General features: G+C 40.6%; 1 protein-coding gene across 1 annotated transcript in view; it reads left to right on the plus strand.

Annotated features, from left to right (window-relative positions):
* Positions 1-6,348, plus strand: part of TDRD12 (tudor domain containing 12) — a 309,334-nt gene extending 302,986 nt beyond the window's left edge. Inside the window, exon 31 of the mRNA XM_030204408.1 lies at positions 6,075-6,348. Coding sequence (XP_030060268.1) covers positions 6,075-6,175 — 101 coding nt within the window. The 3' untranslated portion in view covers positions 6,176-6,348. The remainder of the gene's footprint in view (positions 1-6,074) is intronic.
* The last annotated feature ends 8,006 nt before the right edge of the window (positions 6,349-14,354 follow it).

Raw genomic sequence — 14,354 nt, forward strand, 5'->3', positions numbered from 1 at the left:
TTCACTGCTCCAATTTCTTCAGTGTTGGCGTTCCTGCAAGAAGGTCTGGAGAAAGGCCTGTCGCTCAGTTCCCTTAAAGTCCAGGTAGCGGCTCTGGCTTGCTTCAGGGGCCGCCTGAAGGGTGCTTCCCTGGCTTCGCAGCCAGATGTGGTGCGCTTTCTCAAGGGAGTTAATCACCTGCGCCCTCCTCTGCACTCAGTGGTGCCTGCGTGGAATCTCAACCTGGTGATAAGAGCATTGCAGAAGCCGCCTGTTGAACCCTTGTCGAGGGCATCTCTGAAAGACCTGACGTTGAAAGCAGTCTTTTTGGTGGCTATCACTTCAGCCAGAAGAGTTTCCGAGCTCCAGGCGCTCTCATGTCGAGAGCCTTTTCTGCAGTTCACTGAGGCAGGAGTGACTATTCGCACAGTGCCTTCCTTCCTGCCCAAGATTGTTTCTCGCTTCCATGTGAATCAGCAGCTCTGTCTCCCTTCCTTTCGTAGGGAGGACTACCCAGAGGAGTACTCCGCTCTTGAATATCTGGATGTGAGACGAGTCATCATCAGATACTTGGAAGTGACCAATGATTTCCGGAAATCGGATCATCTGTTTATCCTGTTTGCAGGTCCTCGTAAGGGTCTGCAGGCTGCTAAGCCTACAGTGGCAAGATGGGTCAAGGAAGCCATTGCAGCGGCTTATGTGGCCGCGGGGAAGGTGCCGTCTATCCAGCTGAAGGCTCACTCCACGAGAGCTCAGGCGGCCTCGATGGCAGAGGCCGGATCCGTCTCCTTGGAAGAGATATGCAAGGCGGCAACGGGGCTTCGGCTCATACATTCTCCAAGCATTACCGTTTGACTGTGGCTGCACGGGCGGAGGCCCGGTTTGGAGCTTCAGTGTTGAGGTCAGGGATTTCTATGTCCCGCCCTGGGTGAGTACTGCTTCGGTACATCCCACCAGTCTATGGATTGATCAGCTTGATGATATGGAAGGTAAAATTATGTATAATCATACCTGATAATTTTCTTTCCATTAATCATAGCTGATCAATCCATAGCCCCTCCCAGATATCTGTACTGTTTATATTCTGGTTGAATTTTAGGTTCAAGTTTAGCCTTCAGTTACTTCAGGAGGACTTCGTGTTCAAGTTCTTCTTTCACTTGGATTCTTCAAGAGTTGAGACGACTTTGTGTTACAGTGAGCTGCTGCATTCCTCTCCCCTCCGTTTTACGGGGCTGGATTGAGACATAAATTCTGCCGGCACTCCCTCCCGCTTCGTGCGGCTGTAGGGCAGCTTTGTACCCCTCCCGCTTCGGCGGTGTTAGGGTCAGTCAGCTCCTCCGGTTGCGGTTGCAGGATAAGCCAGATCCCCCCGCATCGGCGGGTGTGGTGTCCCTCCCCCGCTCCGCGGGGATGAGCTGGACGGATTCCCCTCCCCCACTTGTGTGGGGATGAGCTGGGTTAATTCCCCTCCCCCGTTTCGGCGGTGGTGAGCTGGGCAGAGTGTCCCTTCGTGGGTGTAATTCTCTAAGTGCTGAGTCCTGCGGATGGAGCTTTGATATCGACATACTGAGGAGTTTCCGGCAGCACATGACCACATATAGGGAGGCAAAAGTTTGCTCTCTATCTCCACCTGCTGGTAGATGGACACAACCCACCAGTCTATGGATTGATCAGCTATGATTAATGGAAAGAAAATTATCAGGTATGATTATACATAATTTTACCATTCTGAAGACAGCAGTTCACTAGTTACATAGGCACCCACCTCCCTTTTGAGATGGTTCACATTCTATAAAGTTATTTAGATTGAACTGAGGATTGATAACTTTAGGATAGCGGCAGCACAAGCACAGCAGTAGAAATTTTGTCAATTTTGCATCAAGCATGGTATGTGGTCTATGATCCATTTCTTGTAACAAATGTCTTCTGAAAAAAAGAAATTTAAATTTAACTAACTTCACTTTCCGTGGTATACTAATCCTCTACTTCCTGCGACACAGGAAAATATGGACTGTACTAGACTTCTTTCACCATCCTTATCTCTTCGTTGCCTTATGCTAATGTTCTTACTTGCTGATCTGCTATGGATTTACAGCCTGTCTCACTAACACAGACTACCCAATAATTACCGTGGATTCTTTTGGATTTGTAATGAGTAAATGAAACCTTTGTTAGAGGAAGCTAGTTTCCACAATTGGTTACTGTATACATACATATATATATATATATATACACGTATATATATATATATATACACGTATATATATATATACTGGTTAGCACATATACAGTAATTAGCTATAGAAACACAATGGTCAGCTATATAAACAATCATGACATCACTGGTCTCTACATCTAAGCAATGCAAAGAGTTCTTTGACCAGGAAAGAAACAATAATTACATACATACAATCATCACTGGTTCTGGAAGCTCAGGCCCTTATCTCATCAGTCGGGAGGTCCGTTGCGGTGAGAGCCAGGAGCTTTTTGGACCAGGAACATCACTGATCTCTCATCATCCAAGCTCATGTTATCAAAAGAGCTAGGAGCTTTTGACCAGGAACAACAGATTTCTGCGCAGCCCGTACGTTACTCACAGATGAACCCCCCTGTGCTGTGACAAGGCCCCCCTTTTTATTAGGCGCTGATCTCATGTCCAAAACTATGGAAAGTTACAGGAACGCCTCCAAGGGAAAATTACAGAATGCACGTGAGGATGCAGTCACATGCTTCCGGCCCAAGTAAACAGCCCACTGGCCAGGTAGTTCGTCTCTTGGCTTCGAGCATATCCTGTTTCCCCCCTGCATAAACTGAATCGGTTAGAGACATGCCTTATCTTTCACATTCCAACTTATTTTTATATTCACAAAGAAAGTTACTTTCGGTCAGAAAAACAAGATTTCAAAGGGTATTATCAGACAAAAGCAGGATAGAAGAGCAATCCTTTAAGATGACACTTAAACAATGAATGAAACAGAATTACTTCTAATCAACAACACAGACCCCAGGTGCAATGGTCGTACAAGACAGGGTTGAAAAGCAATCTTTTAAAATTCACTTCCATTACACATGCCTATGAATTTACTATGTATTTATATTATTGAACCGGAGCCTACCGCTACGGTATTGTGTAAGCCACATTGAGCCTGCAACTAAGTGGGAACATGTGGGATATAAATGTGTTAAATAAATTGTTCATTATGAAAGGTATATAGAGTATAATCTAGCAATAACAAACATCAAATGGTCAGAAACACCTTGGACCAACCACTACAAATTGAACCTATCCCTAAACTGGCGAAAGAAGGGATTAACTCGCACATCAGAACAAGCAACTTACACTACGAGAGGGCAAATAGATCCACAAATATTCTGGCAACAGATATATGACGACGGTTGGATAACAAGATCTGACTCCACACATTATCTCAATCAATGGGTGGATAGATGCAGAACCGTACTAAACTAAATATCACCTTTAAAGATGAGAACATCAAGAAGACAAAACTCAGTACTTTGGTACAATGACGAATTAAAAAAACTCAAAATACAAACCAGAAAACTAGAATCAGCATGGAAAAAAAGCAAAAGACGAATACACACTCAATGCATGGAAACAAATACACAGAAAATACAAATATGCAATTAGGCAAACCAAAAGGTCCTATTACAAAACCAAACTAGGACCGGACAACAAAGATCTCAAGAAACTATTTCAACTCGTAAATAAGCTATTAGACACCACCCCTGTCACCACATCCAACACAGACATCCCACCTGCAGACAAACTGGCCACCTATTTTAAAGACAAAATAACAAAACTACGTAGCACCCTTCCTCATCATAACACCGATATCGAAAACTTCTTTAACAACCTGGACTTAATCCCGGGTGGATATCCAGCTGACTGAACCTGGTCAACATTCAACCCATTCACCACCGAATCAGTCACACAAGCGACCCATAGGTTCGCCAACACCCACTGCAAACTGGACACATGCTCCAGTCACCTACTTAAATACGCCCCCAACCGATTCATAGAAGACCTCACATCCTACCTAAACTTCATGCTACAACAAGGCTCCTTCCCTAAGTAACATAGCAACATCCTACTTACCCCAATACCTAAAGACACAAAAAAAAAACAACAAATGATCTCACCAATTATCGACCAGTTGCGTCTATCCCTCTAGTAGTCAAAATGATGGAGAGCTTGGTAACTAAACAGCTTACGGAATATTTAGACAAGTTCTCAATACTGCACGACTCACAATCAGGATTCCGCTCCCACCATAGCACTGAAACCGTACTAGTTATTATTATTATTATTTATTGTATTTGTACCCCACATTATCCCACCTTTTTGCAGGCTCAATGTGGCTTACAGAGTATTGTTATGATGCAGTCATTACATGGTCTTAAATACAATCGATAATAGGCTGGAGGTAGGTGATTTAGATGCAAGGTGCTAGGTATGGTGTAGTTACTCTCCTAGCCAAATTCAAGCAGGAAATAGCTATAGGTAAAAGCATACTTCTCCTCCAATTTGACATGTCGAGCGCATTCAACATGGTAAACCACAACATATTACTGAGACTCCTTGGCCACTTTGGGATTGATGGAAATGTACTTAACTGGATCAAGGGCTTTCTTACCACCAGAACATATCAAACTCAAATATATCACCACCGTGGAAAGCAACCTGCGGAGTACCTCAAGGATCACCATTATCACCAATACTTTTCAACATGATGATGATCCCACTGGCAAAGTCCTTGTCCAATCGAGGCCTCAACCCATTCATCTTTGCGGATGACGTTACAATATACATTTCCTTCAGACAGGACTTGAAAGAAATAACCAGTGAAATTAATGACAGGCTTAACATCATGGACTCCTGGGCAAACTCATTCCAACTGAGACTGAACACTGAAAAAATACACTGCCTCATCCTCTCATCACAACACAACAAATACAAACCCACAACTATAAGCACCCCAGGACACACACTCCCTATTTCAGACAGCTTAAAAATACTTGGCGTCACACTCGATCGCAACCTCACACTCGAGAACCAAGTAAATACGGTAATAAAGAAAATGTTCTATGCAATGTGGAAACTCAAATGAATAAAACCTTTCTTCCCAAGGGAAACTTTCCGAAACTTAATACAATTGATAGTCCTAAGCCATGCAAATTACTGTAACAGAATCTACACAGGGTGTAAAGCACAACTCACAAAAAAACTCCAGACCACCCAAAATACAGCAGCCAGATTGATATATGGCAAAACATGATTCGAAAGTGCTATCCCCCTACGAGAAAAGTTGAACTCGCTCCCAATCAAAGAACGGACTGTCTTCAAAATCTGCACCTTGGTACACAAAATCGTTTATGGCGTAGTACCAGGATACGTGATAGACCTAATAGATCTACCAACCAGAAACAGAATCAGATCATCAAGATCATACCTAAACCTACATTATCCAAACTGTAAAGGACTAAAATACAAAACAACTTACGCATCCAGCTTCTCCTACATAAGCGCACAACTATGGAATGGGCTCCCAAATGCTGTGAGAGCAATCCATGACCACTTAAACTTCAGGAAATCTCTCAAAACTCACCTCTTCAAAAAGGCCCATCCCACCGATCCAACATAAAATCCCAGCACCCAACAATACAGCATAACTAATGATCGTACTGGACAATTTATAATATTCACTTCTTTCGACCCCTTGATGCCTGATCCACACCTACCTCATCTGATCACAATATAACTTTGTATCTGTTACCAATCGAATTGGCAACACCCTCTATGGTACTATGTAAGCCACATTGAGCCTGCAAATAGTTGGGAAACGTGGTGTACAAATGTAACAAATAAATAAATAAAATAAACACATGACTTTTTTTTTCCTAAAAATTTTGGTTTGGTAGTAAGTTGTTTGCTGTCTTGTTTGCAAAGCATATATACAAACAGTGTTCACCAAGCCTCTGTTGAGGTTTCTCTTTACTGAACACAGAACTCAAAGTTGAAAAATTAAATTTTCTTAACCATATTAATAGCTAACATTTTATTTTTATTTTCTTAGTTACTTCATGTGGCAGTAACAACTACGGAGTTGATAGTGAAGACTTGGAAGATTTCTCAGGGGACAGCAATTCCAGAGGCAATGATTCAGACAGTGACTAGGTTCAAATATGCTGCTAGTTTATGTACAGTTATAATAGGTTTTAACTGATGTCGATATTTGATGAATGGTTGTCTCTACTGGTATCTAGAGTATCTTAAATGTCCATAATCATCAGAATTACTCTTACAAAACTGCAAATTTATCTGCATATCTGTAACTTTAACAGAATTTAGCAGAGGTATCCCTAGAGAGGGGTTTGCATTCATGCGCATACTTTTTAAGAATTTGGTTCTATACACACAAAATGATCAAGAAAATTTGTACTTGGTAAAAAGCAAATGTAATTGTAAATGCCTAAATTCAAACTGTAATTCTATATAATTTTTCATTGGAAAAGTCATGGAAGCTCATACAGGGAAAGGCATACATTACATTTACATAGTGCCTTGGTTCTGAAATTACCCTCTAAAGGAGTAATTTCACAGCTATGTGAGTAAAGTGGTGTGGTAGCTGTGTTAGTCCACTTTTAAAGGTAATAAATAGAAATAAATCAAAACAGACAAAAGAAAATAATACCTTTTTTTATTGGACTAACTTAATACATCTTTTGATTAGCTTTCAAAGGTAACCCTTCTTCTTCAGATCAGAAATAAGCAAATGTTGACAAATATCAGAATATATAAGTGAAACACAAAAGCATTCCAATGACAGTCTCACAGGAAGAGGGAGGGCTAGGTTAGGTAAGAAACAGGGACCTGGGTGGATGAGAGTCAGGAAGAGATGGATGGTTGATAAGAGGGTGACAAAGCAGTAGAATTTTTCAGGTTTATAATGGGCTAGGAAACCCAGATGGGTTACCTTCAAAAGCTAGGCAAAAGATGTATTAAGTTAGTCCAATAAAAAAGGTATATTATTTTTTTTAGCTACTACGTTTTCTGGGCCCCAGGAGTTCACTTCTGTTCTTTCAGATCCAGAATCTGGGCTTCTTTATGGTGAGCCTCCATTCACAACTATCTAGGATTCCCTCCACCCCCAACCAGTCATTATATCAAACAGTCCTTGGCTAGGGGCTATACACCAGGGCATTTTCTACCATCCTGCAGTTGTGGGCCTTAAATCAGGCTAAAAGATGCCATTGTGTGATGACTAGGGACTCTTCTCCACTTAGGGCTGAAAGATACTTCTGAAGCATCTGCCACCCAGGAAATAGAAGACAGACCAGAGGATCAAGCCCAGTTCCTCTGCTTGGCAGCATACTGCACTGCTGATAAACCACTGGATTAGTTCAAGCCTAATGGTTAATGCAGTGGCCTGAAAACCAAAGGAACTAGGTTCAATTCTCACTGCAGCTCCTTGTAACTGGGCAAGTCTCTTAACTCTCCATTGTCCCAGGCACAAAATAAGTATCTGTATAATATGTAAACTGCTTTGATTGTAACCAGAGAAAGATGGTATATCAAATCCTGTTCCCTTTGCTAAATGTGATGGCCTTAGAAACTTTTTCCATTTCTTCAGTATGTTTTGTAAATTAGAATAAACTAGTCTAGCCAAGACTTACAATGTTGCTCCCTTCTGATTCAGCTGTATCACTGACACATTGCAATCTGGTATTGTGGTAGGGATGGAAAATGGGTAAACTAGGTAAACCTTGTAGTCTTTATTTGCTCTTTTATTCAGTTTGTATTAAATACATTAACTTTGGTGCCTATATTATTGATTCGAGCAAGTAGCCATCGGGAGTCCAAATGGTAAAAGCCGAGTGCTATGTGCTACCAATAGAATAAAGTAGCTGAACAGTTGCAAGAAGAAAGAACATTTGTGGCACAAAAATCCCAGGCATCAGGGTAAATTTCTAGGTGCCATAGTAATTTGGCTTTTTGAGATTTGTTGAATCCTGCTATAGGTTATATGCGGCCCTGTGTATAGCATGTCAGACATACAACTAACATATAATTCCTTGTATTCTAATAGCTAGTGATTGTAAAATCTATGCTTTGAATTTAGATTTTTAATTATTTGCCTTTTCCAAATCCAAGCTCAAGAAAACAGGTGCCTTTCTTGCCCAGTCTTGTTTTATCTGAGGCAGTGCAAAGTGAACTGATTTGTCAAAAGATTACAAGGCATATCAGCGGGAGAAGCAGGATTTCAGTTCTGGTTTCCCATTCAAATAGGCTTTTATAAAGTCTGCTCTTTATATGGTTAAAATACACATCTAGCACTGTTCCCTCTAAAGAGAGCGGGAGTCTTCAAACTGCATTGCTGCCAGTTGGGTTGGAATCCTGCAGAGCTTGCCTGTCCCTCACTATTAAAAATATGAAAGCGAAACCCCCCACACACACACACACTGGCAAGACAGTTGATAAAGGGAACAGCGACAGCTAGTACCGTTCAGGCCCAGTCCAAGGGTATTGATGCTCTAAGCCATTCTTCAGCTGCACCCCCACTGCCCTCAGGGGTTGGCTCAAGACCCCACTTTTCCCCACTGTGTAGCATCTCCTCTTCCTACCCTTTCCAATGGCAAACATTTTCCCCTTCTCATAGGTTACCAGCATCTTCCTTTCTTACCTCCACCCAAGTGGCCAGGATCTCATCTCCCCTTCCACATTCCTCTTCCCTCATTGTCCACTTCTCTTCCCCTACTAGGCCTGCCACCTCCACCCAGGCCTGAGATTGTACTCACCAAAATGAAAGCATGGTGTAGGGTCTTCCACCACAGACCCATGCTCAAATACTGTTAAATCCTGCCCCTCCCCCCCTCAGATGCAGACTTCCATTCTGAGGGGCCAGGACCTAGCTGGGTACAGGCCTGTGCAGAGGCCTCATGCTAGCTCAGAGCAGTTTTAAAGTGCTGGTTATCTACTGAGCCATTGAGAATTTTCCAAAGTATGTGTGTATTTTTATTCAGAAATGGTTTTTCCCCCGATTTAGGTATAAATGTGGAAAGAAGAGCTGGCAAACAAATTTTATGTGATAACTTTTTATTGAGCTAACTTAATATATCTTTGACAAACTTTCAAGAATTATGCTGTCTTCATCAGGGCTGTTTGTGTGTATATTATAAAAGAAAGCATGGCAAGCACCTAACTGGTGCCATTACACAGGCCTTCTGTAATCCAGCATCATGGTGTATCTCCCAGTGCTATATCCTGCCAAACAGCACACTCCCATAAAGTAGTAGAACTTGCTGAAAAGTTGCAAAGCAACAAGATTAAAATTCTGTTTTCAAGTGGAAATGATTGTTGTTGGTGTGAGAGCTATCAGAAATGTACGTTTAAGTCAGTTGGGCTAAATTTGCAGTAGAATGCTAAAGTGGCAGGTAGAGAAACTGACCTGATTTCAAGTTTTTCTGCCTTCTGCTAGAAGGTGCTATTGCAACTCAGGAAGTAGACCACTACAGTTAGCCTACTCTGTCAGCAATATTTTCTGCCTCTATCTAACATATGATGTAAAATGAAGGCATGAAGCAGCTGCTAAATTGGGCCCCTGAATTTATTTTATATTAGAATGACTAATTTAGGGCCCTGTTTATTAAGCTGCAATATAGACGTGCTAGCATTTTTAGCATGTGCTAAAATTTAGCGTGCATTAACACTACAGACACCCATAAGAATATATGGGTGTCTCTAGTGTTAGTGTGAGCTAAAAATGGTAACGCAGCTTAGTAAACAGGGCCCTAAGACTCTTAATTTTGGTGGTATGAATTTAAGCAGATGATTCTGTTACAACTTTCAATGCCAAGTCTTTACACTCTTGTACATTTTTCACATGCTGCTGTCTAAAAATACAGATCAAATTGAATTAAAGTAGGAATTTTTCACTGATCTACACAACGTACTGCAGAATTTCACAATTTAACCCCCCCCCCCCCCCCCCCAGTTACAGAAATATTAGAAAAGTTCTAGGCAGAACTAACTTGGAATGGTTATGGACGTCAAGTCTTTGCCTCAGATTTTGTATTTGATTCAAGTTTAGGCTTTATTCAGCCATCTGTCCTTTGATCTTCACAAAGATTCAAATCCTTGCTGCAAAGCATTTTCACTACATAATGCTGTGACAACCATGCATTACTACAGTGATGGTGTTACCAAGGTGATGTGCTGAGTTTTTGTATGGCATATATCGCTTAGCATATGGTCTTTATAAACAACATATGGCTTTTCTTCTATAGTGGCCTCCTTTCATCCTCCCATACAGGCCATGTTTGTGGAGCAATGTTGAATTTGTTGAACAGTCAACATTTTCCCTCAGTTTCAGCCAGAGAGCTCTGTAGTTCTTTTCACATAATCTTAGCTTTGCAGTGACCTTCCTTAGCTCATCTTTTCTCTTAAATCACAGCTACTTACTTTAAGGTACAACTTTAACAGTGACCCAAGGGATATTCAATCACATTGACATTTTCTTACAGCTTTCCTCCACTCTGTACCTTTGAATAATTTTATCCCAGAATTCCCGTTTTAGCTCTGACTAGGTTCAGCATGTTTAGACCTTTTGGCTTCAAATTCACTTCATAGTGCACACAGTTTGATTCTTCAGAAGTACTCAAATAGTTCTGCTTCTGTGGTTGGACATAGGTGGTCACTCTGTTAAAATTGTTAAGGCAGTTTTTGGAGCTGGAGGTAAATTGGGTTTGCTATGGTGAAAGGTGTGAGGACTAATGCAGTCAAGACTTGACTGCAGTAGTCCTTACACCTTTCACATTAGATTTTTTTTTTTGTTTAATTACTTTTTTGATAGTTATGTAATTGGTTCATGTTGAAGAGTGTAGAGTATATGATATAGATCAATGAACGCAAAGTTTTGCTTTAATGCATTTTAATTGGTAATCTTTAGAGAATGTGAAAAACATACAAGGGTGTGAAGACCATTGCAAGACTGTCTCTTTGCCTGCCTGAAAAATAGATTTTATTCCAACTTGAATTCTAACCTACTAAGCATACTCTATTCTAATATACTACTTTTACTGTGCAAGATGTTTTCATCTTTAACCTGATTTGCCACCCTTTTGACTGTTGAAACTGTCTACTGGTCAAACAACTTAAACAAAAGCAATTGCAATTAACAGTTGACTATAACAAATTAGCTAAGAGAGAAACCACTGAGTTTGTATTTTGAATATTTATTTATTTGGATTTTGCACACATCTTTTTCAGTAGTAGCTCAAGGTGAGTTACATTCAGGTACACTGGATATTTCTCTGTCCCAGGAGGGCTCACAATCTATGTTTGTACCTGAGGCAATGGAGGGTTACGTGACTTGCCCAAGATCACAAGGAACAGCAGTGGGATTTGAACCGGCCACTTCTGTATTGCAAGACTGCCACTCCACAATATTTTGTTCTGTTTGTATTTGAAACTGTATATAAAGCTGTTTATATTTTTGTTGCATGAAAGATTATTTGGACATACCCTCTTAAGGTTAATAAATATTTAAATATTTTGGCCTTCTAGCATGGTTTGAAGATGAAAACTTGAATCTTTAAACATTAATGAAGGCTCATCTTTGCCCAACTATTTTAGTGGTTTACTGTGAACTTGTGTTGTCTTGTTAGTTCTGCTTCGTTTCTGCACAATTTAATAAGAAACCTTATTTTTCTTTAGAACATTATAAGGCTAATTTTCAAAGCACATAGACTTAGGGGCCCTTTTACTAAGACGCATAAGCGCCTATGTGTGTACAGTGAGCATCAAATTAGAACTACCGCCCGGCTACCGTGTGCCCCGGGTGGTAATTCTTATTTCTACGCACATCCAAAATGCATGGCACAAAATAATTTCTATTTTCTACCACATGGCGCTAACGGGGCAGGAATCGTCAGTGTGTGTGCGCTGATGATTACCCCCAGGTTAATGAATGACACCTTACCACTAAGTCAGTGGGTGGCAGGTCTCAGGCCCAAAGTGGATGCATGCTGATTTTTATTTTGCCATACGTCCATTTTTGGTCTTTTTTTTTTTTTTTGCAGGCGTGCATCTAATACACGTGCCTATACCAGCGCAGGCCATTTTTCAGTGCACCTTAGTAAGAGGGCCCCTTAGTTACATATGTTACTATATAATTTTGTAAGTTATGTCCTATATTTCAGTTAATAGTTTGATTAACAAATTGTACTACCTAATAAATAGCCTTATGTCGTATTAAAAAATGTGCATAAATAGTATTGGTTTGAGAGTTTTATTTAATGGTCATTTGTCATTTGCACTGTTGACATCAATAAATATAGAAGCAGGTAGCAACCATTGGCTACAGTACTAGCGTGTATGTGAGTCAGATTGTAAGTAAGGCTTTCAAAACAAGGTTAGATAAATAACTGTGGTAAAAATTGGCCTTTGTGTGTCCTTACACAGGTCATTCCTGTGCGCTCAGGCAATTTTTACCACAAGGGTAAAAAGACAGCATTTTCTGTTCTTTATTAATGGCCACATACTAGTTTTCCCATTAGCATGTGAGCCCTTATCATCCATGCTAATCGGTTTGTGTGTGACAATGTAGCTGCGCTAACCAATCAGCACAGATCACGCCCACTCTTCATCCCCAGGCACGCACATGTAAAAGTTTCCACAGGATGCCTGAGCGCACCCCACGGTAAGCCCTTTTTTGCTGGAGTAAGCATGCGTTAGTTATTACTGCTGCTTAGTAAAAGGACCCCTTGGTGTTCCATGACAGCATTTAGGTGAATTGCTGCAATATCAAACTCATATTAAAATATTGTACCTGAATAAGAACACATAGAGGCTCATTTTCAAAGCACTTAGCCTCCCAAAGTTCCATAGAAACCTATGGAACTTAGCCTCCCAAAGTGCTTTGAAAATATGCCTCATAGTGAACACTATAATTCTGATATGGAAAAAAAAAAATGGCATTGACAAGTGCTTTCTACAACATGTGCACGCTGTCTGTAACCAAGGTAGAGGAAGCTAAGAAATTTAAATTTAAAAAAAAATTACAAAAGGGAATAATGTTTGAAAGCAAAGATAGAAAAGGTCTAGAGGATAAAATCATGTCAAAAAAATAAATTGTGCACCAGAGAGTGAAAGAGGCTGAAATTCCAGAAATAAGTACCGGGGGGGGGGGGGGGGGGGTCTTTAGTGAGAGAGGTGGGGAAAAGAATCTCCTCCAAAGGTTACTGCTTTGAAAGTAGACATTCAGTAAAGGGTTTTAACAGTGAGAGAGAAAAAACCATGATAAATGTGCTATAATATCAGAATATTCAACTTAATTGTTTCAGATGTTAAAAAAATTTTTTTTTAATCTTGGATAGTCCTTATTGTAGTCCAGCTCATAGGTGACCATCACTCTAACATATAAAGATAGATAATTCAGGAGGAGTGGCTGCTCATCACTCTTAAGTTCACCTAGCTGCTCTGCTTCAGTTTTTTTCATCTCAAGCAGAGAAGGAGCTTTATTGGGGGGGGGGGGGGGGGGGGTATTTGAGGATTTTTTCTCACCTTAATGCTTGCTTATTTCCTGAGTGTTTATTCATTTCTCCAAGCAGTGACACACTTGAACATAAGAATTTGTGAACCACCATTAAAAATGTCTACTAAATCTTGTCCTGGGTTAGAGGTGCAAAAAAGAGTGAAAAGAAAACACACATACAGGAGCTGAAAGGAAGCTCTGGAATGAAGGGGCATAAGTGAATGTGAAAGGGGATAGACTCAGGAATAATCTAAGGAACTTCTTCTTTACAGAAAGGGTGGTAGATGTGTGGAACAGCCTCCCAGTGGAGGTGCTGGAGATGAAGACTGTATCTGAATTTAAGAAAGCATGGGATTAGCATACAAGGCTGTAATGGAGAGGAAGGGATAGAAGATGGTGTGGGTAAGCACACTTGATGCACCATATGGTCTTTACCTGCTGTCATTTTCTCTGTTAGGCTGTTCTAGGTGAAACTTCAAAAACAAAAACAAAAAACTCAACCTGTTGCCTTGTATTAGAGGCTGTGGAGGAAAACAAACCACTACAGTTTTGTTCCCCAACCATGAGAGAATGAAAACTACTGGGGTTTTTTTTTTTTTGTTTTTTTTTTTTAGAAATTCTTGTTTCTTGCTGTGCTAAAGTAACTATTTCAGCAGTAGGGCCTACTGAAGCCAGAATGCTGCCGTGTTTTGGTTGGAGTGACTGTCTCAAAATCAGTAAATGAAGAAAATGATAGACCTTAGACTGCTGAAAATATATTTGGGGTCTCCTTGGAATCTGCAATTTTTACAATGAAAATGCCTTTGTTCAAGGGCCTCTTAG

This window comes from Microcaecilia unicolor, chromosome 5, assembly GCF_901765095.1.
Source record: "Microcaecilia unicolor chromosome 5, aMicUni1.1, whole genome shotgun sequence".
NCBI lineage: Eukaryota > Metazoa > Chordata > Amphibia > Gymnophiona > Siphonopidae > Microcaecilia > Microcaecilia unicolor.